The sequence below is a fragment of the Panthera onca genome, chromosome B1 (assembly GCF_046562875.1).
Source record: "Panthera onca isolate mPanOnc1 chromosome B1, mPanOnc1 haplotype 2, whole genome shotgun sequence".
Lineage (NCBI taxonomy): Eukaryota > Metazoa > Chordata > Mammalia > Carnivora > Felidae > Panthera > Panthera onca.
In genome coordinates, this window is record NC_138342.1 from 145,975,453 (window position 1) to 146,002,935 (window position 27,483).

The following is a 27,483-nucleotide window of genomic DNA, read 5'->3' on the forward strand; positions in this document are numbered from 1 at the left end:
CTGGAAAACAATATGGAATTTCCTCAAAAAATTACAAATAGAACTGCCCTACAACCCAGCAATAGCACTACTACTTTATCCAAAGGAAACAAAAATGCTGATTTGAAGGGGCACATGCCCCCCAATGTTTATAGCAGCACTATCAACAAGAGCCAAATTATGGAAAGAGCCCAAATGTCCATCGACTGATGAACAGGCAAAGAAGATATAGTATGTATGTATGTATGTGTCTACACACACACACACACACACACACACACACACACACACACCACTCACCCACACACATGCACATATGAAGGAGCTCAGAGGGATAAACAATAAACTGTATCTGTGGTTACCTGGTAACAGGGATGGAAATGGAGTATATGTTGAGGTGAAGAATAATTTTATACACTGTTTATACTATGTAAAAACTTACCACATGAAATACTTTGCCTACTCAAGTTAAACATGATTTTTGAACTCATGAGACAAAGTATTATTTATGTTACAGTATTCTCAATCTCATGCTATTTTCCATATAAAAGTGCTTTTAATAAGGTAATAAGGTATCTCATATGTCCTCATATATTTTTCTGAGATAGGGCTATCTGATCATTCAAGATTACCCAATTGTTGTATGGTCTGCATATGACCTTTTTTCCTACTTTTTAAGAAAACATGGCAGAGATTTCTTTTATCTTGTATAAGACTTGCTTGCATTCCTCTACCTTTGCCTCTATCCCAACCTGTCATACTGGTGATAGTTTATTGCCTCAGAAGTGCTCTAAATTATTTACAGCCTCATCACCTGAGAGATCTCACAACATCAGTTGCGTTTAACATCATATATATGTAATTAATGACTACTCTTCATTCATAAAGTCTGTGCTACATGATAGGAAACATAAAATATGCAATACAAGTCAGGCAAACGTATTTTAAAAGTTTATATTACAAAAAGGAACATAGGTAAAATATATTAAACAAATGAAGAAAATAATTACAGCATGTAATTAGTTCCTTAAAAATAATAATATTCTATGATTTAGAAAATAATCTTAGAAGAGGTCTACTTTTAATAGAGTGCTGAAAATTGAACAAAGGGTTTCAAGAAAAATGGGATAGAGAGAGTGGACAATAATCCAGTACATCAAATGCTACAGGTACATAAAATAAGGATAGCTAACTACCGACATGAGCATCTTTGGAAACACTTAGAAGGGTTTTGATGCATGCAGTAGAGAGGGAAAGTTCAGGGAGAATGGAAAGAAAGGAACTGGAGTTGTAAAAAGGTAATGCTTTGAAGAGCTCTGCTATAAAGAGGACTTCAGAAATGGGGTGAAAGTTGAACAACAGGGACAGAAAAAAAAAGAAAAAGAAAAAGAAAAAGAAAGAGGCAGCCACGCAAAGAACTTAGAAGAGAGACAAGGGGAAGAGGATTGTGAAAAAGAGTTTGGCGTGTTTTAAGAAGTGAAAAGAAGTGAGTATAGGTAGAAAAAAATGGACAGAGTGAGGATACAGAGGGAACCACAGGAGAGCCTTGTAAATTATGAAAAGGGCTTCAGATTTTTATTCTAAGTGCAACAAAATCAATTAGATTTAAAAATTTTGCCCTTCTAATTAGCATAATTTTCAGGTCTCTTAGGTTACCGTGATTCTATATCCCAAGTAATAACACTTTACATCTTTCTTCTCCTTTACAGCTCCATAAATGCAGGTTTATTAATTGATAAACCTGTGCTGAGCTGTCAGCACAGAGCCTGATGTGGGGCTCAAACCCAGAAGCCATGAGATCATGACCTGAGCTGAAGTGAAACGCTCAACCAACTAAGCCACCCTAGTGCCCCCAAATCCTTGCTATTTGTAAGGTTGAATAGTTTTCTCCATTTTTCACATACAAAGAAATTTTCCAGCCTCTCTCAATCCAAGTGTTTGTTCTTTCAGAGTATTCAAGTTTACATGTGTGCAAAACCAAAACAGATTATTAAGATTTTATACATACTTTCAGTTGCAGAGAAGGATGTGTCCAATGTTAACTCATCCAGGGGAATCACAAGTTGCCCTCCCGCCTCCCATTTCTTGCGATCAGATGAAACCGATTTTTCCTTTTCGTGCTCTTTGGCATCTTCACTAACGACTACTTCACATGTATCAGAGTGACATTGCTTTCCTTTTTCATCTTCTTGAGCTTTAAGATTTTGATTTAATCTACGGAGTATTTCTCGCTTACTCTGAAACAGTTAAAATGTTATACTTTAATATGTATACAATTAAGTAAAATGACTGAGAAAGTTTGAAAATTGTACCTACTGAAATAGCATTGTTAGTCTTCTGCATGTCTTCTGAGGTTTCCTGGATATCAGTTAAACTACTGTCCTATAAACACAGACAGTTACAGAGTAAGAAATAATGTTATTTAAAATGCCTACCTTAAAAACTTTCATATTTTTGTTACTTTTTGTTTTTTATTAAATTGTTCCTTGTGAATTGTTTATTCCTGTAAAATGTTAACACAGATTCCTTCATTATACTTAATAGCAGAAGGGACAATTCTCAATTATTTGTCTTATTTTTAGATTACTGATCACATATCTAACTAAATCCTCTTCCTTTTTGGCATCTGATTTTTGGTAATTTTATGTCAATGGTAGAAATAAAAAGAAAATTAACTGATGTACTCTCTTAATTGGAGCTAGGGAGTTTAGTGGATAGAGTAACTCAGGATAGGCTGTATTATTTTGAAATTGTCTTCATGTTTCATGTACATATATTCCTGCTCAGCCATACTACTAAACATAATTGAGAATTGGTTTTTCTCAGTAAACAAAGAGAGTAACAGTAATGAGTTCTGAGTCCTTTATACTAACAGTAATATAAATTCTGTCTTTGATTAGTATAATCATAGTGATCTAGACCAACTCGAATTTTTAAACACTCGCAAAGACGAAATTAGTAGTTATGAATGCTACGAGAGCAAAAATAATCTGAAAAATGCGGAGTAAGAAACAGCAGTTTTCAAAGTTTTAAGTAGCAATATTTACCAAGACAACACATAAAGAAAAACCATTTCATTACATAGATTACCTCAAATTTTGAAAGATTTGAGGAAAATACAAAAGAGTATAGTGGTCAGTTTTAAAGTAATACATGTAAATGAGACAAAGAGCATTTTACCCCATAAAGTAGTCAGGAATTAGCAGTTGCTATAACCAGAGAGATGAACAGCTACTTGAGATGTGAGACTGGGTACCAGGAAGGAAACCACACAGTGGTATCTAAAGTTGAAGTGAACAACGCAGCACACGCAAAGTCGTTATCAGAAAGCAAGAGACTAAACCTACTTAACAGTAATTTCTTACACGAAGTTCTTGAGAGTTACCAAGAAACTTGTATTTTCCTACTCAGTCTTATTTTCAAGATAAACACAAAGGCTATAAAAAAAAATGGTGTATCAGTAACATTAGTGTTGTCTGCAAAAACTTAATGAAATTCAGCCAGAAATTAAAAGGCAGAGACATTAATTAATGAGATAGGAGAGAATCAGGTTAATGTGTTACATGATTCAGTAGACTTCTCCCTTCTCTGTGTTGAATTCTGGGCTGAAATCCCATACCATGAGCCTATTTCCTTTACTCCAGAACAGAGTTTTCACATTTTAGATGAATACCTGACACATACTTCCAAGTTTAAGCTTTTTATTTGCCCATATTTCTTTGTTTCATTATCCATTTGGCATGACAGAGATTTATAAGTAGAAAGGAAAAGAAATAATTGATGGAGTAAGTGTAATTATAATGAATCTTCCAACATTTGTTATGCTAAAAATTTCCAAATAAATGTAAACATGCCTTGGATTTTATTCTTAGAGTTAATTTAAGTACCAAAGAGACATTATTTTTAAAAAAAATGAACCTTTCTTAAAAAAAATGAAACTGTTAATTGTGAGAGTGTTTGTTTGTTAATGTTTGTTCCATCACAAATGTTTGTTGCACTATTTTCTGTACATTTTTATATATAATTTATTTGTTCAATATTCTCTTAAAGTAAAAATGAGAGACAATCACTTAAATCTATTTTTATGTATTAAGTGGTCCTAGATATAAACCTATCAGCAATGAGGCTCCAATACTCAGAGTAAACTATACGCAAAAATCTTAACAAGTAATTCTTTTTAGAAAAAATTTAATGAAACACTAGGAATTAATGTAGTTTCATTAAATTTAATCCTTCTAATAACTTTTTGCTTTGAGGAGTTCTAAATTTTAGGGAACTTACCATGCCCACTTCTTTCAAAGCTGAAGTCACAGAAATAACAGATTTCATCTGTTGCTTTGATGGAGAGCCACCTGCTTCAGGGTGTCCCAGTGGCGGAGACATATCAGAACTCTTTACTCCTTTAGCCACCAACTATAATAAAAAATTTAAATATATTTGCAACTTTATATTTGTATGAAGAATAAAATGGTATTTATCAAATCACTGTTTATCTACTCTATCCAAAGTTACAGTTTTTTCATTTCTCAATTTTTATTGTGTAAGACAATGTGCTAGGTCTGAGGAAAGATCAGAAAAGACAGAAACATCTCTGGCCTGAGATGTAAACATAATCAAGTCTCATGTAGTACTAAATAACTCCTTTCCATTGCATTAACAATGTTTAATAAATTTTTTTTAAAAACCTGATTTCTAAAAGATTATGACATCAGTCCCTCCACTTTAATTTTAATTCATTACAACATCTGATGGGAAGAAAAAATATTTTACTTATTAATCTTAAACTTGAAAAAGAAATGCTTGCGTAATCTCTAAAAGTTTGAACATCAATCACCCAACATAAGAGCCCTCATTATAAAAATGTCAACAGAATGAAAGAATGGGGGAATGGAAGAAATGAAGGTACAGGTAATAAGATTTAATGTCATTAAAAATATCACAAGTTATATTCAAACATGTGTCTTTTTTTATCTTGCTGTTTAGACTTTAAACAATATGAAATAAGACATGTTGAACCATTGAACCATTCATCAATATAAGGAAATGGCATTTACAGGTATGCTCATGGTAACATGGCAGCAAGCCTGTTCTCTACTTTGTTCTCCTTCAAACCAGTAAACAAATATTTCTGGTGAGTATACGTTTCAAATGCAACACTTACTGAGCACTTGGAAATATAAGGTAGCAATTCAATTATATTATCTAGTCTTCTGAACTCTCATTTAACATAATACCTATGTTATTCAAAAGAAGATGGAAACAGCCATCACAATACTGAAGAACAAAGTTCAAGGAATGATAATACGTAATTTCTTCAAGTCTTACTATAAAACCACAGTAATTAAGACAGTGTAATACTGGTGAAAGAATAGACAAACAAATCAATGGAATAGAACATAACTCAGACCCAAACGAATAGAGCCAAATGAACTTTAACAAAGGAGCAAAGGCAACTCAATGGACAGGAGTTGCCAGGAGAAAGGACAAATGATACTACAACATCTGGACAACCCAGATGTTACCCCTGCCCCCAGAAAAAGGATCTAAACAAACATCGACGATACACCCTTCACAAAAATTCACTCATTACAGACCCAAACATAAAATGCAAAGTTATAAAACTCCTGGAAGGTAACATAGGAGAAAATCCATATGATTTGGGGTTTGACAAGACTTTTTAGATACAACACCAAAGGCAAAGCCGGGAAAGACAGAATTGATAAGCTGGACACTTCACTAAAATTTAAACCTTTTGCTCCATGAAAGACACTGTCAAGAGAATAAGATAAACCACAGACTTAGATAAAGCATGTGCAAAAGACATGAAGACTTAAATCACTGTTAATTAAAATATACAAAGAGCTCTTAAAACTCAACAATAAAAAAAAAAAAACCCACCCAATTAAAAAAATGTACTAAAGATCTGAACAGACACCTCACCAAAGAACATATACAGATGGCAAACAGGCAAATGAAAAAAATGCTCCACATCCTAGGTCATTTGGGATTTGCAAATCAAAATTTTTTTAAATCTTTTAATTTATTTTTGAGAGACAGAGTGTGAGCAGGGGAGGAGCAGAGACAGAGGGAGACACAGAATCGGAAGCAGGCTCCAGGCCATGAGCTGTCAGCATAGAGCCTGACGTGGGGCCCAAACTCACGAACCATGAGATAATGACCTGAGCCGAAGTCAGATGCTCAACCGACTGAACCACCCAGGCACCCCTGGGAATTGCAAATTAAAACAATAATGTGATACCACTACACATCTACAACATTGGTTAAAATCCAAACCACTGACCACACAAAATGCTGCTGAGGAGGTGGATCAACAGTTCTCATTCATTTCTGATGGGAATTCAAAATGGTACAATGGTTTGGAAAACACTTTGGCAATTTCCAACAAAACTAAACATACTCTTACCATGTGACCCAATAATCACAATCCTTGGTATTTACCTAAAGGGGTTTAAGACAGATGTCCACACAAAAACCTGTATACAGATGTTTACAGCAGTTTTATTCATAATTGCCAAAACTTGAAAGCAACCAAGATGTCCTTTAGTAAGTAGATTTTTTTTTAAAAAGCAAAAAACTGGTACATAATGGATTATTATTTAGTGCTAAAAAGAAATGAGCTATCAAGCCATGCAAAGTCACAGAGGAAACTTAAATGCATATTATTAAATGAAAGAAGTCAATCTGAAAGGCTACATACTGTATGATTCCAACCATATGACATTCTGGAAAAGGCAAGACCATGGAGACAATACAAAGATGCATGGTCACCAGAGGTTCGCAGGGGAGTGGTAGGAGGAATGAATAGGCAGAGCACAGAGAACTTTTAGGGCAGTGAAAATACTCTGTATGATACTGTAATGATGGTTATATGTCATTATACATTTGTCCAAACCCACAGAATGTACACTACCAAGAGGGAACTGTAATATAAACCACAGACCTTGGGTGATGATACATAAATGCAGGTTTATCAATTGTAACAATGTACAACTCTGGAGGAGGATGTTAATTAATGGGAGAGGCTATACATGTGAGGGGACAGGGGATACACTGGAAATATGTATCTTCCTATCAATTTTCCTGTGAACCTAAAACTACTCTAAAAAACCTAAGTCTTTATTAAAAAAGGGCAGAAACATTGCTCTAATCCATAGTTCAGCACCGTTGAAAAGTATACTGATATTTAAGATGTTATAAATAATTTTAAAAATCTAAAGCTAACACAGCTGGGTATTATCTGGGTGTCATCTTGAAAGATGACATAGAAATATTTTGAAACTTTACCATGGTCTTCCTTCCATATGGTATATTCAAAAAAGGTAACAAATTCTGAGGAAATAGAAACAAGTTCCAATTGGTTCTGAAACACTAGCAGCATTTTTAGAGAAGTATATTATTTCTCTAGATGATTATTTTGAAGGAAACACATTAATCTGGATGTACAAATTCTATCATATTTATTTAAATCAGTAATTACTTCTCTAATCACATATCATATTTATCCACTGTATAATCTTGTGAATGTTTAAATTCACTTAAAGAAATGATTTCTGCTATTTTAATAAATAAACTTGATGTGATTTTTGTGAGAAAACAAATATATAATATTTTATAAAATTTAATCAACATATTCAAAAATGTATTAAGTGTCAGGGTGCCTTGGTGGCCCAGTCCGTTAAGCATCCGACTCTTGATTTTAGCTCAGGTCATGATCTCACAGTTCAGTGGATTGAGCCCTGCACTGTGGGACTCTGCACTGACAACATGGAGCCTACTTGGGATTCTCTCCCCCACTCTCTCTCTGCCCCTCCCTCACGTGCATGTGCATGTGCACACTCTCTCTCTCAAAATAAACAAAACAAAAAAATAATTTTAAAAAAGATGTATTAAGTGCCAAGCACAGTGCCAGATAACGGCTATCCAAACTGAAAGACACATGGTAACTATGTGAAGTGATTTGTTAACTAACCTTATTGTAGTAATCATTTCATAGTATATACCTATGTCAAATCATCACATTGTATATTGCATACTTAACACAATGTCACACAACTATACCTCAGAAAGTTGGGAAAAAAACCCAGTATGTTGTAGACCAGAACTAGCCGCAATAATTTTCAAACAAAAGACAAAAACAAAACAAAATTGATCATTTCTCTCAAAGGATTATAAACTATAAAAGAAAGGGAAACACATAAATCTATCAGTATGTTACAGAGAAATAAAATAAGAGAGATGTGTGCTAAATGGTCTGGGAGAAAAACAAACAAAATAAAACCAGAGAAGGAACTAACTAACTCCTGGGAGGGGAGAAGGTGAGAGTGACCTTCGTAGAGTAGCCAGTTTGAACAGCTATTCATTGTTTAAGAAGGTCATAAAATACAGTTCAGGTAGGACAGTTCTACACTCAAATCCCCAAATCTCACTGACTAGGGACCTGTGATTTCTCATTGTTTCTAATCCTCTCTCAACTTCAAACTTTTTCTCACTAAAATGGGAATGGTGTGTACTCATTGTCTCCTTACTGCAGGGATTAAATGTGATAATTTATGTAAAGTGCACAGTTGTGTGCCTAATAAATGGTAGTAACTATAGTTCAGCAAACATTAGTTTCTACTAAGTAACGTTATTTGGCTTAAACACTGAAACTATGATTTTAGACCCTAACAAAATGAAGAAACTGGCTTTGCCCAGAGCTAGTTTTTAATCTCCAGAATGCAGAATAAAAACAATAACTGCCCATCTATGCATAATCAGAGTTTAAAATTTTTGCATTGCATAAGGTTTTTTTTTTTTTTAATTTACTGGTTTTGAGAGACAGAGAGAGCACACGTGAGAGAGTGTGCATGCACATGTGTGCACAATCAGGGGAGGGACAGAGAGAGAGAGAGAGTCATAAGCAGGCTCTGCGCTGAGCACAGAGCCCATCGTGGGGCTCTATCTTACACTGGTGAGATCATTACCTGAGTAGAAATCAAGAGTCAGATGCTTAACCAACTGAGCTACCCAAGTGCTCCAACACTGCATAAAGTTTTATGACACAGAAGTTGGTAAGAAGCAAAACCTGAGGGGTGCCTGTGTGGCTCAGTTGGTTAAGCCTCTGACTCCTGGTTTCAGCTCAGATCATGATCTCATGGTTTGTGAGCTCGAGCCCCACATCAGGCTCTGCACTGATGGTGCAAAGCCTGCTTGGGATTCCTTCTCTCTCTGCCTTGTCCCCACTCATATTCATTCTCTCTCATTCTCTCTCACTCTCAAAAATAAGTAAACTTTTAAAAATGCTTTAAAAAAAGCAGAAATCTGAAAGACAAATAGTTGCCATCATAAATTCAAAAAAGCCTAAGATTTTTAAAGAATGATCGAAAGAGAATTTAATTGTATAAATAAACAGGAGAAATAACATGTATTTAACTAATTTTGCTAAAGAATAAAACCAACTGCCTTTCTCAGCCTATGACATAATTTTCATTTATGCTTTTAAAGATTATTGCAAAGTTATTTCCAAAATTACTATGCAGATGCTTAGACCTTAAGGAAACTCATAATAAAATTAAAAAGTCACCCATACCCTATAGCTCCAACTTACTGTATTTCATTTTTTATACTTTTTTAATGCTTATGCACATACACACATGATTCATATACAATTTAAACAGGGTACTGGCATAACTCTCTAAAACTGTAGACATATGGCCAAAGAAAAATTTTACAACCTCTAGGGAATACTTAGCAGATTTATCTTTAGTTAAGAATGGCAAAAGTCACATAAGGGAATTGAAACCCCTTTATCTTGACTTTCTATTCTTAAATTGTGAATATTCTTAAATATATTCTTAAATTTTTTATATGAAATAGAGATATTTCTGTATTAATCTCAACCTTAAGAGAAATCTAAAGTAACAGAGACAAAAGTGTTTACTGATAAAGTGCTATGAGTTAAACTGGTATGAGACCAAAAATAATCAAATTCAGTATAGTAGGGATTATGCTAAAACATGGAAAATCTCTACTAAATTCTCTTCACACTGTTCATTTTTGTACCTGCATAAGCACATCTTTTAACCAAGAGAATATATTTTTAATGAAGAGAATGACACATATTACTATTAAAAATGTGTTTTGTATTATATTAAAATTTGGGGGCGCCTGGGTGGCGCAGTCGGTTAAGCGTCCAACTTCAGCCAGGTCACGATCTTGCGGTCCGTGAGTTCGAGACCCGCGTCAGGCTCTGGGCTGATGGCTCGGAGCCTGGAGCCTGTTTCCGATTCTGTGTCTCCCTCTCTCTCTGCCCCTCCCCCGTTCATGCTCTGTCTCTCTCTGTCCCAAAAATAAATAAAAAACGTTGAAAAAAAAAATTTAAAATTTGTTTGGCTGCCATATATATGGTTAATGACTGGTATACAGTCTATTACCTAAGATACCTGATTCAATGTGTAAGACAAACTTATTGGCACCTTTATAATAATGATCTTCACCAGCCTTCAGTAAATGCTTATTTTTCATAACCAAATATATACTAATCTCTCCCCTGGGTCAACTAAACTAAACAGATCATAAGATCTTGAAATAAAAAACACACAAAGAAACTCAGACATTATGAAATCTAAACCAAAGAATACAGACAAAAAGACTGCCCTACTAACTCATCCAATTACTTAGTAACAAAACTATATCAGTTAACAAAAATGTAAAGGTAATTCTAGTAACTAGTGAGATGTCATTATAAGCCCAGGTAACACACACCACTAACTGATCAGTACAACAGGAGCTGGACCTTCTATGTAAGTAAACATCATGAATATATTTTTTTATAACCTGGATGTTAAGGCTTTCAATGTGAACCAGATCCCGAGATTTTAAAAAAATAACATATTTTTAAATTGTTAAAAGAGAAAACACTAGACTGAGTTAATTCAGAAAGTTGATCCAATATGATAAACAACACTAAAATTAAAAAGAAAACAAAACAAAGTTTTACATAAGATAAAAAATTAAAACCTAAAAAAAAAATCCAAACAATTTTGTTAAAATTGGTCACCCAGTTACATGTAGTATATATATTTCATTCTAAACAGTTTTTCAAAATCCAAACTTAAAAAAATACTGCAACAGAAATAGAACAATGAGCTGAAAGTTTCATTGTGAAGTTAAAAAAATAAACTGCTTTAGGAGCTATTTTTCCTAGCCATTTTCTCACTAAGTTCATAAATTCAAGACTTTTCTACATTGCTTATATCTCCAAAAAATGTTTTTAACTATCACTGTAAAATTGCTTCTATTATATCTGCTAATTGTATCTGTTTAATTTTGCTAAAAAATTAATCAGCAGTGCCACCAAATGACAAAATGCAAAATTTTACCAAATAGTGAGGCCAGGTTTATAAACACATGAAACTGTTTACCTGTTCTTGAAACACATATAAATACAAATACTATTTCATCTCTATATGCTGAATGATTTAAGGATTTAACATATGTTAGGAAAATATTAAAAGGCCTGACTACATACATATTTTGACTATAGAGCAATTTCATACATAATTCTATATAGCTTGAAAATACATGGTCAAATTTTATCAAATTTACATTTAAGTTCTCAAAATATTACCTTTGAAGAACTAAAAATATATTTTTATCTGAATAATTTTTCTGAGCTAGTACTGCTATACTCTATTTATAGGAATGTCTAAGAATAAGAACATTCCAATGTGGCCACCAGGAGGAAGTATGTCTCCACCCTTAAAGTAGCTATATAGAACTGTATGGCAGGTCCAAAGAAAAGAGCAAAGACATAAACAGAAATGAAATACACAAGAGCTAAACACAATGAAAAAGGAATTCCTCACACTCAAAAATAGTCTCTCACCAAGACAGACTTTCCCTAATTCTACTTTTCATTTAATTTTAATTATTAAATGCACTGCTACTCTTAAAAAACTCTATCTTTTTTATGTTTCACTCGCAATATGAGTCTATATGGTTGACTGAAAAAGGCAATACTGTATTATTTGGGGGAAAAAAACCCTATTACCACACATGAAAATTATTCTTCATATTAAAGTACTATGTTTTATTATAATTTTTACAATGAAATGTGTCAAAGACAAAATTTTTAAAAATGGGTCTTACATACTGAAGAATCAGAATAATTAAGGCAGTGATTTTTACCATTTGTTAGATCAAAGATACTTTGATAATCCGATGAAAGACATTTGGTCTTACTTTAGAAAAATGCATCAACATATATGCAATCAAACTAAATTAACATTTCAGGAAGTTAATAATGCTAATTCTAACTGTGAATAACATATTAACCACTCCTGAGTTAGAGTAACACTCAATAGGGAGGCCTGGGTGGCTCAGTCAGTTAAGCATTTGACTCTTAATTTTGGCTCAGGTCATGATCTCACGTTTGGTGAGTTCGAGCCCTGCACTGGACTCTCTGCTGATCTGTGCGCAGACCACATGGAGCCTGCTTGGGATTCTCTCTCTCTCTCTCTCTCTCTCTCTCTCTCTCCTTCTCTGCCCATCCCTGCTTGCACTCTCTCTCAAAATAAATAAAACAAACATTAAGAGTAACAGTCAATAAATAAATACAGATATATGAAGTCCCCATACTGCATCTAGATTATGTTAAATTAGAACTTATTTTAAAATAATTACTGGGTAAAATAACTTTAACTCATTTTCTAGAGATTAAACTGAAATTAAGTACTTATATTATGAAGACTTTTTCTAAGCAATTTAGATAGAACAATATTAGAGATCATGCCTTTTATTTAGGAGATAAGGAAATAAAGGCCCACAAACAGAAGTCAGCTCCCCGAGAAGGCAAATTCATTGGCAGAGTTGAGACTAAAAATCAAGTATTTGGATTCCCAGACTCATTTTTTTTTCTCACTACACAATGATGCATTCAGTAAACCAATATTTGAACATTCCTCCATACATAATTCTGAAATGTCATGAGCCACAGATTTCCCAATGCATTTATTTGTGTTACTATTCGCCAGATACCATGCTAGCATTTTACAAGGTGAATCATGGTTCTTTGGTTGAAAGCAACAGAAACTAATTCTGGAGGAAAGGAGGAGGTGGGTAGGGGAAAGGAGAAAAGAGAAAAGAATGGTAAGTAAGATTATAAAAGCAAAGGGAAGCCCTCTAAAAAGAACAGGAACCAGAGTAGCTGCATGGATCTAGGTAGCAGAAATGAATTCATTGTTTCATCAGGTTCTCTTATTGGATTAAGTAAACTTCAAATCCTGCGATATTCTGCTCAAGCTTCAAGCTCTGGGAGATAATTCAATTGATCTACATTCGATGACGTGCCTATCCTTCAGCTAGAAGAAGCCAGAATACCTTGTTTGACAGTCTTACTGAAACAGCAAACAATAAAATAATTCCCCCAAATGAAAATGGGTTGCTTGCCTATTGGACCTCAAAAGTCAGACTCACTACCACAGTTTAATGCTGCCACCATAAAAATACTTCTGAAAGAACCTGAGGAAATACAAATTTGTGCAATACTAGAAACTAGTATTGTCTATCATTAATAGAATCATAAAAGCTGTCATTTGTGTACACTTTAGAACTAAGACAGATCTACCATTAAAAAACAAAATACAGAGAAAAAACTGGGTATTTGTACTGGTTTACATGCCTTAAAAGAACAAGGACTCTTTGGGTTTTCTGGGACTGTATTTTAATTATATGAGTGCTACTGAAAGTGTGTTGGATGGGTTTATGAGGTCTAATCAGCCTTCTGGAAGTAGAGAAACCTGGCTCCAGTTGGTTATCTGTGGAAACAGAACTATGCTATTATACAGCTGCCTAGTAATAAAAGCATTATATGAGAATGTAGAGCTCAAAGCTGAATCACTGTTGGGCATAATTTGTAAAATGTACTTGTTAACATATAAAACCTAACATGCTTCCAGAGATGCTCCCTGCTCCCCTCCCTCTGCCTCTTCTACCACCATTACCACTACCACCTGTGAAACTTCTGCTCCTTCTGCTTAGGGAAAGTTAGCTTAATGCTAGGAAGGTCATCAGAGGAGCAGCTTTGAAATAGGGGCTCTCAACCTAAGAGGCATCCTGATTCTCTTTGAATCATATCCTGCAGACCACTCTGAAACACTGTTTCAGTGTCTGGGACACTTCCAACAGGGAGCATGATTCCACATTGATCTCATGATGTGTCTATTTAAATGGATGAGATTGTGTGGCAAGACTAAGGATAACAACATTCTGAGGTAGGCAGAGATGGCAAGTGTGTTCACCAGAAGACATATAGGTCTATATGGCAGGTCCAAAGAATGGGACAATGATAGAAATGAAATACACAACAAAGAGTGAAATGCAAAGCAGGAGGAACACATGATATGCAAACTATAGTCTCTTACCTAATCAAAGAACAGACTTCCACAGGTACGATGCCTGAATTGATGCTAAGAAATATGCAGATTGAGGACCCTGCTATGATAATTTAGATAAAAAATAAGGTAAAACAGCTCCATTTACAACTGTAGGACTGTAATCCAGAGACGTCAATGAAGTATTGAGCACCAATGAGAATAAGAAGGCAAAGAAATAAATGAAACAGTCAACCCAATAGGTAGATTTTATACACTGATGCTGAGTGATCAAGCAAATATTTATATTGACTCTTGGACAGTGGTTATGACCTTGATGAATGAGCAGGACATTTAAGAAATAATGCTATAAAGAGAAACTGGGCTTTTGAAAAACATTATACAAGATGTACTTAAGACCACATTAAAATTTTTTCAAATTTACTTGTTTTGAGACAGAGACAGCATGAGTGGCAAAGAGGCAGAGAGGGAGAGGGAAAGAGAGAATCCCAAGCAGGCCCTGTGCTGCCTGTGCAGAGACCGATGCAGGGCTTCAGCTCTCGAAACATGCGATCATGACCTGAGCTGAAATCAACAGACACTTAACTGACTGAGCCACCCAGATGCCCCAAGACCACATTTTAAAGGTGTTTGTGGGCCGTTTTCAGCCCACCAAAAGCAGATTTCAGGAAAGAAATGTAATTACAAAGCTCATGCTATGTTTTCTCTGAGATATACTAACTTGAGCTGTTGGAAGTATAATATTCTGAATCACTAAAATGAGCAGTCCCTACATGACTGGGAGAAAAAGAAACATTTCCCATTGATAAATGTACTACTCGTATATCCCACATGCCAATCACAACATGAGTTAAGACACAGACATTCACTTTACCTTGGGGGAAAAACACAAGGTTATACATAGTTGGTACAGTGGCAGGTGGCTATATAAGCCTGCTGCCAAGATAGGCCTATGCATGCATACTGACAGCAGTGGATATGGAGTAGCTGACTCATCTCTAAGACTAAAGGGAAATCACATAATCAAAGCCATGCAGACTGCTATTATAAAATACTCTGATGCCCCCATGTAATTTTGCATAGTGGATCACATTTTAAAAATAAGGCTGATTTGCACTAAGCATAAGCTTATCATATTTAATGGATATATTACTATGCCAATCACCTTCGGGTGCTATGTAGACTGCTAGAATAGACTATTAAAGACTAAACTAAAAACTCTTAAGGTCAATTGCAACTGTGGTATCGTAGCTGAACACAAGGATGATAGCAGTAGGTGCATCATGAGGAAAGCTGACTGAAAAAAGAACACACAGGGAGTTTCATACCAATTCATCTTGATATAATCTCCGCCCTACTGTGCAAATCAGCACAGGATGAAACATCCCTGTTTCTTGTGTTGAAGATACAAACCCAAGAGAAGAAAAGCAGATTGTTCCCAATTGCTATATATGTATGTCACCAAAAGTAGGCTCGTACTATTTTCCAGATGAGGGTAAGCTTGAAAGAGATTTGGGTAATAGAAGAAATCATTGGCTCTGACTATGAAGATGAGTTATTTCTACTTCTGACAAATTTGGCTGCCAATAAGTTAGCATGGTAATTATTTCATACTCTTGCCCTATTAATTCTATATCTATAATAAAGGAAAGAAAAGAGGGAATTAAGGAACACCAGACATAAAACATTTAAAAAGCACTGCAATCTAAAGCCAGGTAAATTTTGTCAATGGTCCAGGAGATAATTACTAGATACTCTTGAGGAAGATGGAATACATTACCACAGTTACTGTTTCACACTCAAGCCTTGTCCAGGCTATGTCTATAGTCAGGGAAAAAAAGGGGGAATAAGATAAGATTTCCTGACTGGTGGACTTTTAAAACACATTTCTGATAAAAACTGTACAACCTAGAGATACAATTATATTCCTTATTATTTTTCCACACATAACAGAGAAATGATTAAACTATTTCCATTAAAAACAGGAATAAAATATTATCCACATTGTTATTTAATGTTGTCCTAGAAGATCTGGCCAATTTAATTAAAGTAAATAATAATATAAGGTACAATTTAAAGAAAGCAGGGGAAATTAAGGTGTAGTGCATAAGAATAATGACTTCAACACTGGGCGGACCCAGGTTCAAATCCCTGTTCCATACTTACTGGAATTATGACCTCATCTAATTGTTTTATCCTTTCTACATCTGCTTCAGAAAGTTGTAAAGATTAAGCAAAGCAAAACATGTGCAGTGCTTATAATGTGCATGGCATACAATAAACTGTAAAGGGGCACGTGGATGGCTCAGTCAGTTAAGCATCCAACTTTGGCTCAGGTCATGATCTTGAGGTTCGTGAGTTTGAGACTGGCATTGGGCTCTGTACTGACAGCTCAGAGCCTGGAGCCTGCTTTGAATTCTGTGTCTCCCTCTCTCTCTGCCCCTCCCCCAATCATGCACATGCATGTGCTTTGTCCCTCTCTCTCTCAAAAACAGACATTAAAAAAAATAATAAAATGTAGGAATAATTGTTATGATGTATATATCATGACTACCTGCAAATGACACAGCTGCATACTAAAAACCCAGAAAACTAAATGAGAATTGACGGAACAGGTAAACTCATTCTATAGCAAAAACCAATGATTTCTCCAAATATCAGCAATATTGTTAGAAAAAAAATAAAACCCTGTAAAACAGAAATTTAGAATTATGTACTATCAAGAAATCACCTTTACAAGAAATGTAACAAGTTTGAGCTTAAAATGATCAAAATCGTGTAAGAGATATAAAAGAAGAAAATGAGTAAATGTAGAAAATGAGTAAATGTAGATGCCCCGGGATAAGTTAATTTGTAGGTTTAAGGTAATATTGATAAATGGGAATGCAAGCTGGTGCAGCCACTCTGGAACACAGTATGGAGGTTCCTCAAAAAAACTAAAAATAGAACTACCCTACGACCCAGCAATTGCACTACTAGGCATTTATCCAAGGGATACAGGTGTGCTGCTTCGAAGGGACACATGCACCCCCATGTTTACAGCAGCACTATCAACAATAGCCAAAGTATGGAAAGAGCCCAAATGTCCATCGATGGATGAATGGAAAAGAAGATGTGGTGTGTGTGTATATATATATATATATACACACACACACATACATACATACACAATAGAGTATTACTCGGCAATCAAAAAGAATGAAATCTTGCCATTTGCAACTACGTGGATGGAACTAGAGGGTATTGTGCTAAGTGAAATTACTCAGAGAAAGACAAAAATCATATGACTTCACTCAAATGAGGACTTTAAGAGACAAAACAGATGAACATAAGGGAAGGAAAACAAAAATAATATAAAAACAGGGAGGGGGACAAAACAGAAGAGACTCATAAATATGGAGAACAAACTGAGGGTTACTGGAGGGATTGTGGGAGGGGGGATGGGCTAAATGGGCAAGGGGCACTAAGGAATCTACTCCTGAAATCACTGTTGCACTATATGCTAACTAACTTGGATGCAAATTTTAAAAAATTAAAAATAAAATTTTAAAAAATGTAATATTGATAAAAATTCCAAAAGAATTTAAAAAGAAAGAAAAAAGAACAAAAATTACCCAAAAATGTGTCTGGTAAGGAAAAAGAGAGCACGTAACTAAGGCAAACACTGTAAAAAGAAGAGTAAAAAGGAAATGAGGAAAGAACTCTATCAGAAATTTAAATATATTCTAAATCCATAATTATTAATACAATGAGGTGCTGGCAGACAGAGTAATGGAGCAGAAGAGAGAGCTTGATGCATGTATACTATAGATTCATTCTCTAGCATATATAAGAATTTAATATATATAGGTATTTATATTAATATATAAAAGTAGCTTTATAAATCAGTGGCAGAAGGAAAGTGTAGCCATTAAATGATGCTGGGTCTTTGATTAGGTACTTGGCAATAATAAAAACTAAAATGAATAAGTAAATTAGGTTTTCACCACAAATCAAATCCCAAAATAACTTCCATACTGATCATCCATAAATATGAGAGAGAGAGCAATAGTGAGGGAAAGTGGGGGAGGAGAGAAGAGAGGGAGAACGAATGAGAATAAAAAATGGGAAAAAATAGAATTACCAAGTTATAATGGTGATATACTATCCAGTAAGAGATATAAGAACATTAACATGAGTAGGATCAAGAATATGAGTTAAATCTTACATGCTCTTCCCATACTTTCTTTTCTCTCTCATATGCTTCCTTTCTCTTTCGTTCTAATTGTTCTTTTAGTACAGCAGCACGTGCACTTGCTTGGGCCTGAAAATAAAACCAATCAACAAAGTTAATTACCAGAAAGAAGGGCATAGGTTTTTGTTTTTGTTTCCCCCCACCAAGTCTATAAAGATACTTATTAGCCAAAAAAGAAAAGTTTGGTGGGAGGGAGAATTTCCAGAGTAAAAATATAAGCTCACTTTATATCCCCAGCACCTAAACCAGGGCTCAACACACAGCAGCTCAATGAAAATAAATGCAGGCACATTCTAATGGAAATACAAATGTAAAAGTTTTAAACTATGGTTATTATGTACAGACTTTATTTACCTTCAGAGAAATGGACAATTATATTTTTCATTTTTAAGATTATCATTTATTCTTTTTAAAGTTACTTGTGTAATAGCTTCATACACTTATGTTATGATTTCATCAAATTGTTCTCCATAAATATAAGATATGAAGAGAAGACGACACTATTTTTCAGAAACCAAAGAGTGAGGGATAAATAGGAATGTAAAATTAAGGCAAGAGAATAACTATTCAAGATTTAACACAATTGTCTACCCCAGGTTCCAATTTTCTCAAAGAAAATCTGTTTATTTCTAGTCTATACCTTAAGTGCTTCAACTTTTTTACGCCTCACGTCAGCCTCCTCACTTCCTTCTTGTCCTTCAGAACAATCAGCTTCTTTCTACAAAGCAAGTAGATAAGCAAACCACTTAGGACAGAGCCTCGAATTGAGGGCAGAGCTCAGAAGATAATATGAACAGACTAACACCTAAAAATATAAAATGGTAAATTGTTCAACACTATTAATTTTCTCTCACAGCTGCAAGTGAACTCTCTACAACTATCAACTCTTATGAACAATGAATGGGGAAAAAAAGACAAAAATAGAATGATATAAAATGTCCATGGGTACTACCTATGTTTTCCTCTCAGAATTCCTCTGGAACAAATGGTCTTATCGATTGTAAATCCAACATATAAAATTTATTTTTTCTCTATGTATAGTTTTCTGATCTTTGACTTTCACTCTCTTCATCAGACTTTGTGTTAGTGTCATAGCATTTTTAATCTTCCTCTATTATAATGTCATTCAATTACTTTTTTTTCCATTCAATTACTTTTTAAAAAGTTATTTTTCAACCTGCCTTTTCACCACGAAGTTTGGCTCTAATCTGCTGGCGCTCATTGAAATTCTGCAGTCTTATTTGTCTCAATCTTGCCAGATAAACCTAAAAGGAGAGAAAAAGAACACACAATATTTTAATTAAAAAAAAAACATTTTTATTGCTAAAAATTTTTTTTGTAATTTAAAGAAAAGTGTTAATCTGAATACAAGAAATAAAAGTTTTGAAATCTGGTTAATGGAAATGTAATATTAGCTTTCAAGTGTTTAATTTAGATCAACTTATTTCTGAAAAGAAATACATTATAAATTCTTAATTTTATCAAAAGAAAAGAAATTGAACTCAATACTGAATATCAGTTATGGGACAAAATTATGACACAGCAGGTCAGTCAAATTATATTAACAGGTCCCTCTAGACCTACAAAATCCTTAAATAATTGTTAAGAATTTAAACCATGCAAGAAAGGAAGGCAATAAACTCAAAAATGGCTATGTGACGGAGGTAGCGAACATGCGGGAAGCATACCTCTTCCTCTTTGTTTCTTGGCTTCCCTCCTCTTGAAGAGCTGGACCTGCCTCCATACATAGCTGCCAGGTTTTGCAGGATTCCCTGTTCATCATTTAATGTACTAAGTTTAAAGAATGACTAAGGCTACATCAGCATCTTACCTAGGAATATCCAGGTGCCACTTTATTTCTTTTGGCAAATACTGATCATTTCTAGCTGATAAACTTAGATAAACCCTGGCATTTTCCTCTATCGATTTAACCAATACATTCAGTGAGAACATTGAAGGAATCAATTAAACCCCAAACATAATTATTCAAAACAGAGATCAGGTATGTTTTTATTAGCCATTTAAGTGATCAGGTTTTTAAAGCTACTTTGGAGGTTAGCTAAACCCCAAATCAAAGTTTTGTTCTGTAAAAGTCCAATCATTTCTACAAATTTGTTTACATACTAAATATATAGTATTTACATAATATTAAATATTTGAACTCAAACTCTATACTCAGGAATGTCCTATTACTATACTGCAAATGATTATACTCAATCACAAACTGACATCATTTTTAAACATAGTTTATCATAAACATGGAATTATGTTCTTATCAGAAATTATTAGTATCCTTTAAAAAAGTATCAGATTGCCAAACTATCCATGTTCTCTTCCTTCAGCACACAACCACGCTATAAGATTTTTCCTTAAAAAAAAATCCTCAGTGTCTCACTTCCCTATCTAATGTCTTTTTATCAGCTTGCTGAAAGCATACTTTCTACATACATGACCATTCATGACTTCTATTTTCCTGCTTCCTACTTACTTTTTTTTTTTTCCTATTTACTTTTTAACACACTACAATCTGGTTTCCAATCCCACCATGACTCTGAAAATTTTCTAGGGTTACCACTGACTTCCTAGTTAACATTGCAAATGGACTCTTTTGAGCAAATTTTGCAATTAACATTTCCACTGGAAATTAGTTTGAATCCACAGAAGTATTTTTTGTCTCATAAAAACATATATGTTCGCTGTAGAAAACTTATAAAATATAAATCACAGTTCTACCATCTGAAACACCTAAAGTCTGTTATTCCCTTCCAAATTTCTGTGCATATGTACAAATACTTAAGCATCTTATCTTTATAACACTTGAATCTTACTATAGTTTTTCTGATTTTACCTTAATATTAATTAGCATATTAATTTTAATATTCTGAGTCTCTCCTCATGTTCAATATCCTTAAAAACATTACTAACTGACTATATGATATTCATAATACACCACCAAATAGTGTTCTCTAAATAACACTTTAAAAAAAAAATCTCTCTTCTCTTTCATATTTATATTAGCACTCTCTCTTGGGTTCTTCCAATCAATCTTCACTATTTTTCACAGGCTTTTCTTTTCCTTGGCTCATCACTAATGTCAATATTTTGTCAAGACGCATTCTCTGGTCTTCTTTTCTACTCATTCCCAGGCTGTAACATATGTTGCCAATTCCCGAATCTAAATCAATGTCGTCGCAGCCCTCTTCTCTTGAACTACTTGAACTGACGTCTGGACAACTCCACCCTTTATGTAGCAAAGCTACTTCAAACAATTTACAAACTTGACCTCATCATTCTTTTTACTATATGATCTTATTCCCATTTCAGTTACTGATCACAGTCAACCACCCAAGTCAGTGAGATGGGAGTTATCATTACTTCTTTCTCTTCTCTGCCAAATACAAATGACTGTCAAATTACCAATCTACCTCCTCCTAATTCTCTAATTATCCCCTTAGTTTCTGCCTTAGCTCATGCTCTTTTCTCTTGACTCCTGGATTTCCAAGACGTTTCTAATTTACCATTATGCCTCTTAATCTATTCTATACCCCAGTCTACTCGCTACACTGCAGAGTAACCTTTTTAACAGTCTCTTTCACATCAAAGCCCACCTAAATCTTTCAATTATTCCCATTATCTTCATAATATAATCCACATTCTGTTCTGATGCATAACAGATAAGGCTGTTTGTGACCTAACCATATCTATTCTCATCTCTGCCATGACCTAATCATAAAGCCTACATTCTAGCCACGACAACTATTTGTGGTTTGCAGACTATGCCATGATTTCACTCATCTTCTGAAAATGGCTAACTCTACTCCTCTTCCGAAATGCAAATCAAATATCTCACCCATGGAAAGCCTTGCTCATACCTCTTCCAGTCAGTTAAGTGTGACGTGCCATGCCATTTTTATATATATCTTCTGCAGCAGTACTCATCAGTGTATTATAATACAATATAATGGAGGATAGGCAGTCTCAATATAATGGTGGACAGGCAGTATACTCTGATGGTTAAGAATATGGACTATGGTAGACTCCAAATTCTGTCAGTTCACACATTTGTCAATGTCACCTACCATCGCTGACCTTCACCAAAATTACTTGCTGTAAATTCGGACATAATAATACTGCCGACTCTGTGCATGTACTAGAACAAAAAGTATTATTATATGAATGTGCTCTTTCTCCTCTTCCAGTCTGACAAAAGACTACTGCCCCTCTTCAAAGCAATCTTGGCATTAGCTTATCAGATACTTGAGCTTTTGAGATAGAAGTAAGAGACTAGGAAGGTGAAAGAAAACAAGAAATAGGCAGGGCTGGGCAAATATGTGAAGTGAACTCTGAAAAGATGAATGAAATATCTACAGAGTTACAGGAGAGTGGGTGGAGAACTGAGTACTGCTATAGACTCTTATCTTCCTTTCATGGTATTTAAGAACTTTAAGTAAAAAAACCTGAGTTACTTTGAAGCAATTTTTTTTAACATTTTACTTTGAAATATTATAGATTCACAGAAAGGTAAAATATACAGGGAGCTTTCATGGACCCTTCATCCAGCCTCTCCCAATTTTATCATCTTGATAAGGACAGTACACTATCAAAGCCAGGAAATCGATTTCAGTAGTTATACATGCATAATTGTGTATCTGTGTCAATGTAATTTTATTATACATATAGATTTATGTAATCATCACCATAATCAAGATACTCAATTGTACCATTACTTTAACACTTCACAGACACATTCACTATTCCCATACCTAACACCCATTAACTAATACAAACAAAATTTACATATTAGAATCATACAGTACATATCTGTTTGAGATTCACTGTTTATAACAGTATTATTTTCTTGCAGTCCATTCAAGGTATTGGATGCATAAATCAATAGTTTGTTACATTTTACTGCTAAGTAGAATTCGATAGTATGAATATACCATAATTTGTTCATTCATTCACCCACTGAAGGACATTTGGGTAGTTTCAAGTTTTGGACTATTAGGAGTTAAAGTTGCTGAGAACATTCATGTACAAGTTTCTGAGTGAAAATATGTTCTTTTCTCTGAGACATACATGCAAGAATAGAATTACTTGTTCTTGGTATGGTAAATCCATTTTTAGTTTTAAAGGGCACTACCAAGCTATTTTGCAGAGTGGCTTTAAGTTCTTACTAAGAATGATTGATCCAGTTTCTCCACATCATCACTGGCACTTGGTTTTGACCACTTTTTAAAAAAAATATTTATTTATATTTGAGAGAGAAGGGGTGAGAGAGAGATAGTGCAGGAGCAAGGGAAGGGAGAAGGAGAGAGACAGAGACAGAATCTGAAGCAGGCTTCAGGCTCTGAGCTGTCAGTACAGAGCCTGACGTGGGGCTCAAACTTACGAGCCATGAGATCATGCCCAGAGACGAAGTCAGATGCTCAACTGACTGAGCCACCCAGGCGCCCCTGGTTTTTATCACCTTTTAATTTTAGTCATTCTGATAGGTGGGTAGTGATACATTAATGTGGTTTTAATTTGCATTTCTCACATAGCTAATGATGATGAACTGTCTTTCAACAGTTTATATGCTATCTGTATACTCTCTTCAACCAAATCTTTGGCTACTCTTTTGCAGGTTTTCTAATTGGATGCTCTGTGTTTTTAATGTTGAGTTTTGGTGATTCTTCATGTGTTCTAGATACAAGTCCTTTGTTGAATATGGGGTTTACACATATTTCCTCCCAATCTGTAATTTGTATTTTCTTCCTCTCAACAAGGTCTTTTGCAGAACCAAAGTTTTTAATTCTGATGAAGTCCAGTTTATCAAGTTTTCTTTTTATGGACTGTGCTTTTGATGCCAAGTCTAAGAATTCTTTGTCTAGTCTGAGGTCTGAAATTTTCTCCTTCTTCTAAAAGCTTTATAATTGTATGTTTTCCCTCAGAGTGCACGATCTCTTTTAATAAGAGGTGAGGTTTAGGTCAAGGTTCATTTTTTGCCTAGGGGTGGAAGTCCAATTTCTCCAGCACTAATACTAAAAAGGCAAACCCTCCTCCATGAATTGCTTTTGCTTCATTTTCAAGAATCAGTTGGGCATATTTGTATGGGTCTATTAGGGTGTTCTCCACACCGTTCCATGAATCTACCTATGTGTCTATCCCTCCACTAGTACTATACTGTTTTGATCCCCATAGTTAAGCCTTTTTAAAAAAAAAATTTTTTTTAATGTTTGTTTATTTTTGAGAGAGCGAGAGACAGAGAGAGAGAGCAAGCATAAGCATGAGCAGGGGAGGAGTACAGAGAGGGAGACACAGAATCTGAAGCGGGCTCCAGGCTCCAAGCTGTCAGCACAAATCCTGTGCAGGGCTCCAACTCACAAACAGTGAGATCATGACCTAAGCCGAAGCCCAATGCTTAACTGACTGCGCCACCCAGGCGCCCCAGTAAGCCTTTTTTTTTTAAGGTTATTATTTTTTTTTTTTTTTTGAGAGACAGCACACGTATGAGCAGGGGAGGGGCAGAGAGAGAGAATCCACACCGGCAGTGTGGAGTCCAAAGCGGGGGGCTCAAACTCACAAACCTCTAGATCATGACATAAGCTGAAATCAAGAGCCGCTGCTCAACCAACTGAGCCAGCCAGGAGCCCCTGTAAGTAAGCCTTAATAAATGGAAGAGTATTTCTTCCCACTTAATTCTTCTCAAAACTGTTTTGGCTATTTTGGGGTGCCTGACTGCTTCATTGGGAAGAGCATGTGACTCCTGATCTCAGGGTCATAAGTTCAAGCACCATGTTGGGTGTAGAAATCACTTAGATAAAACAAACAAAAAACTATTTTGGCTGTTTTAAAATCCTTTTCTTTCCATATACATTTTATTTTTTAAATTTTTTATTAAAACAATTTGTTTAATGTTTATTTATTTTTGAAGGAGAGAGATGTAGAGTGTGAGTGGGTGAGGGGCAGAAGAGAGGGAGACACAGAATCTGAAGCAGGCTCCAGGTTCTTAGCTGTCAGCACAGAGGCTGAGGCGGGGCTAAACTCACGAGCTGGGAGATCAGGACCTGAGCCAAAATCAGATGCCTAACTGACTGAGCCACCCAAATGCCCCTTTCCATACACATTTTAAAACAAGTCTGTCTACATCTATAAAAAAAAAAATATTCCTGAGATTTTACTAGTAATTGCACTAAACATAGATCAATTTAGAACAACTTGCCATTTTTATTACATTGAGTCTTCCGATTCATGAACATGGTATGATTCTCCAAGTATTTAGGTCTTCTTTAATTTCAACAACATTTTGTCATTTTAAACACATAAATTAGACTGCATATTTTATTAATTTTTTTCATTTTTATGGAGCAATTGTAAATGGTATTATATTTTTTTGTATTGGTTTCTACTTTTTCACTGTCAATTTATAGAAATTCAGGGGCACCTCAGTGGCTCAGTTGGTTAAGCATCCAATTCTTGATCTGACTCTTGATCTTGGCTCAGGTCACGATCTCACAGTTCAAGCCCCATGTTCGGCTCTACACTGATGGCACAGAGACTGCTTGGGATTCTCTCTCCCTGTCTCTTCCCCTCCCCTGCTTGTGATCTGTCTCTCTCTCTTTCTCTCTCTCTCTCAAAATAAATAAACTTTAAAAAACTTCAGTTGAGGGGCACCTGGGTGGCTCAGTTTCAGTTTCTGTTTCAGTTCAGGTCATGGTCTCACAGTTTGTGGGATCGAGCCCTGCATTGGGCTCCATGCTGATAGTGCAGAGCTTGTTTAGGATTCTCTCTCCCTCTCTCTGCTCCTCCCCTGCTCTCTTTCAATAAACAAACGTTAGAAAAAATTCAGTTGATTTTTATGTATTGAATCTTGTATCCTGTTAACTATAATGAACTCATTTTTTTTAGTTTGAGGAGAGTTTTTGTAGAGTCCTTGGGATTTTCTAAGCAAATTAATCATGTCAACTGGAAATAGCAATCATTTTACTCCTTCCTTCTTTTCAAATCTATATACCTTTTCTTTTTCTTGCCTTACTGCAGTAACTGGAACATCCCGTACTATGTTGATTAGACTGGTGAGAGCAAACATTCTTCCCTTTTTTCCAACTGTAGAGGGAGAGCATTTAGTCTTCTATCCCATATGAAGTTAGATGTAGACTTTTTGGAGCTGAGGATGTTCCCCTCTATTTCTAGTATACTGATATTTCTTATTGTGCATGTTGAACTTAGTCAAAAGACTTTCTGCATCAATTGATATGATTATATTATTTTTCTTCTTTAACCTATTGATATGGTAGATCACACTCATTTTCTAATACTGAAACAAGACTAAATTCCATTTGGTCATGGTTGGGTTAGATTTCCTAAAATTTTGTTTTCCGTCTAGGTTCATGAGATACATTAGTCTGTACTTTTCTTCTTTTGTGCTTTTCTAGCTTGACTATCAAGGTAATACAGGCCTCAAAATGAGTTGGGAAATATTCCTTCTGTTACTAATTCCTGCAAGAGATTGTATCATTGTATCAAACTGATGTTAATTCTTTGAATGTCTGGTAAAATTCTCCAGTGAAACAATCCAGGCCTAGAGATTTCTTTTTTTGACAGCTTTTAAATCACAAATTCCATTTTTAAAAGTTGTTGAATTTATGAGTGTTAAGTTGCTTATTATCTTTCTACTCACTATAAGATCTGTAGTGATATCCCTTGTTTCATTCCTGACACTCGTGATTTGTGTTATTCTTTTTATTCTTGTCAATCTAGAGATTATCAATTTCATTCATTATTTTCTAAGAACCAGCTTTTCACTTCATTAACTTTCTCAACAGTTTTCCCTTTTTCAATTTCATTGATTTCTGCTTTAATGATTTCCCTCATTCTGTTTGCTTTGGGTCTATT

The 27,483-nt window shown here is 34.9% G+C and overlaps 1 protein-coding gene across 10 annotated transcripts in view; it reads right to left on the reverse strand.

Moving 5' to 3' along the window:
* Window positions 1-27,483, reverse strand: part of NEK1 (NIMA related kinase 1) — a 212,095-nt gene that overhangs the window by 75,333 nt on the left and 109,279 nt on the right. For 7 of the 10 annotated variants that reach the window (XM_081795594.1, XM_081795587.1, XM_081795592.1 and 4 more), the window contains 7 exons: window positions 20,295-20,378; window positions 19,788-19,871; window positions 19,247-19,324; window positions 18,580-18,675; window positions 4,261-4,392; window positions 2,296-2,361; window positions 1,988-2,216 (listed from right to left, as the gene is read on the reverse strand). In XM_081795594.1, coding sequence (XP_081651720.1) covers window positions 1,988-2,216; window positions 2,296-2,361; window positions 4,261-4,392; window positions 18,580-18,675; window positions 19,247-19,324; window positions 19,788-19,871; window positions 20,295-20,378 — 769 coding nt within the window. Of the gene's footprint in view, window positions 1-1,987; window positions 2,217-2,295; window positions 2,362-4,260; window positions 4,393-18,579; window positions 18,676-19,246; window positions 19,325-19,783; window positions 19,872-20,294; window positions 20,379-27,483 lie in introns of all 10 variants that reach the window. The other 3 variants (XM_081795591.1, XM_081795590.1, XM_078445615.2) reach the window with 2 other exon arrangements.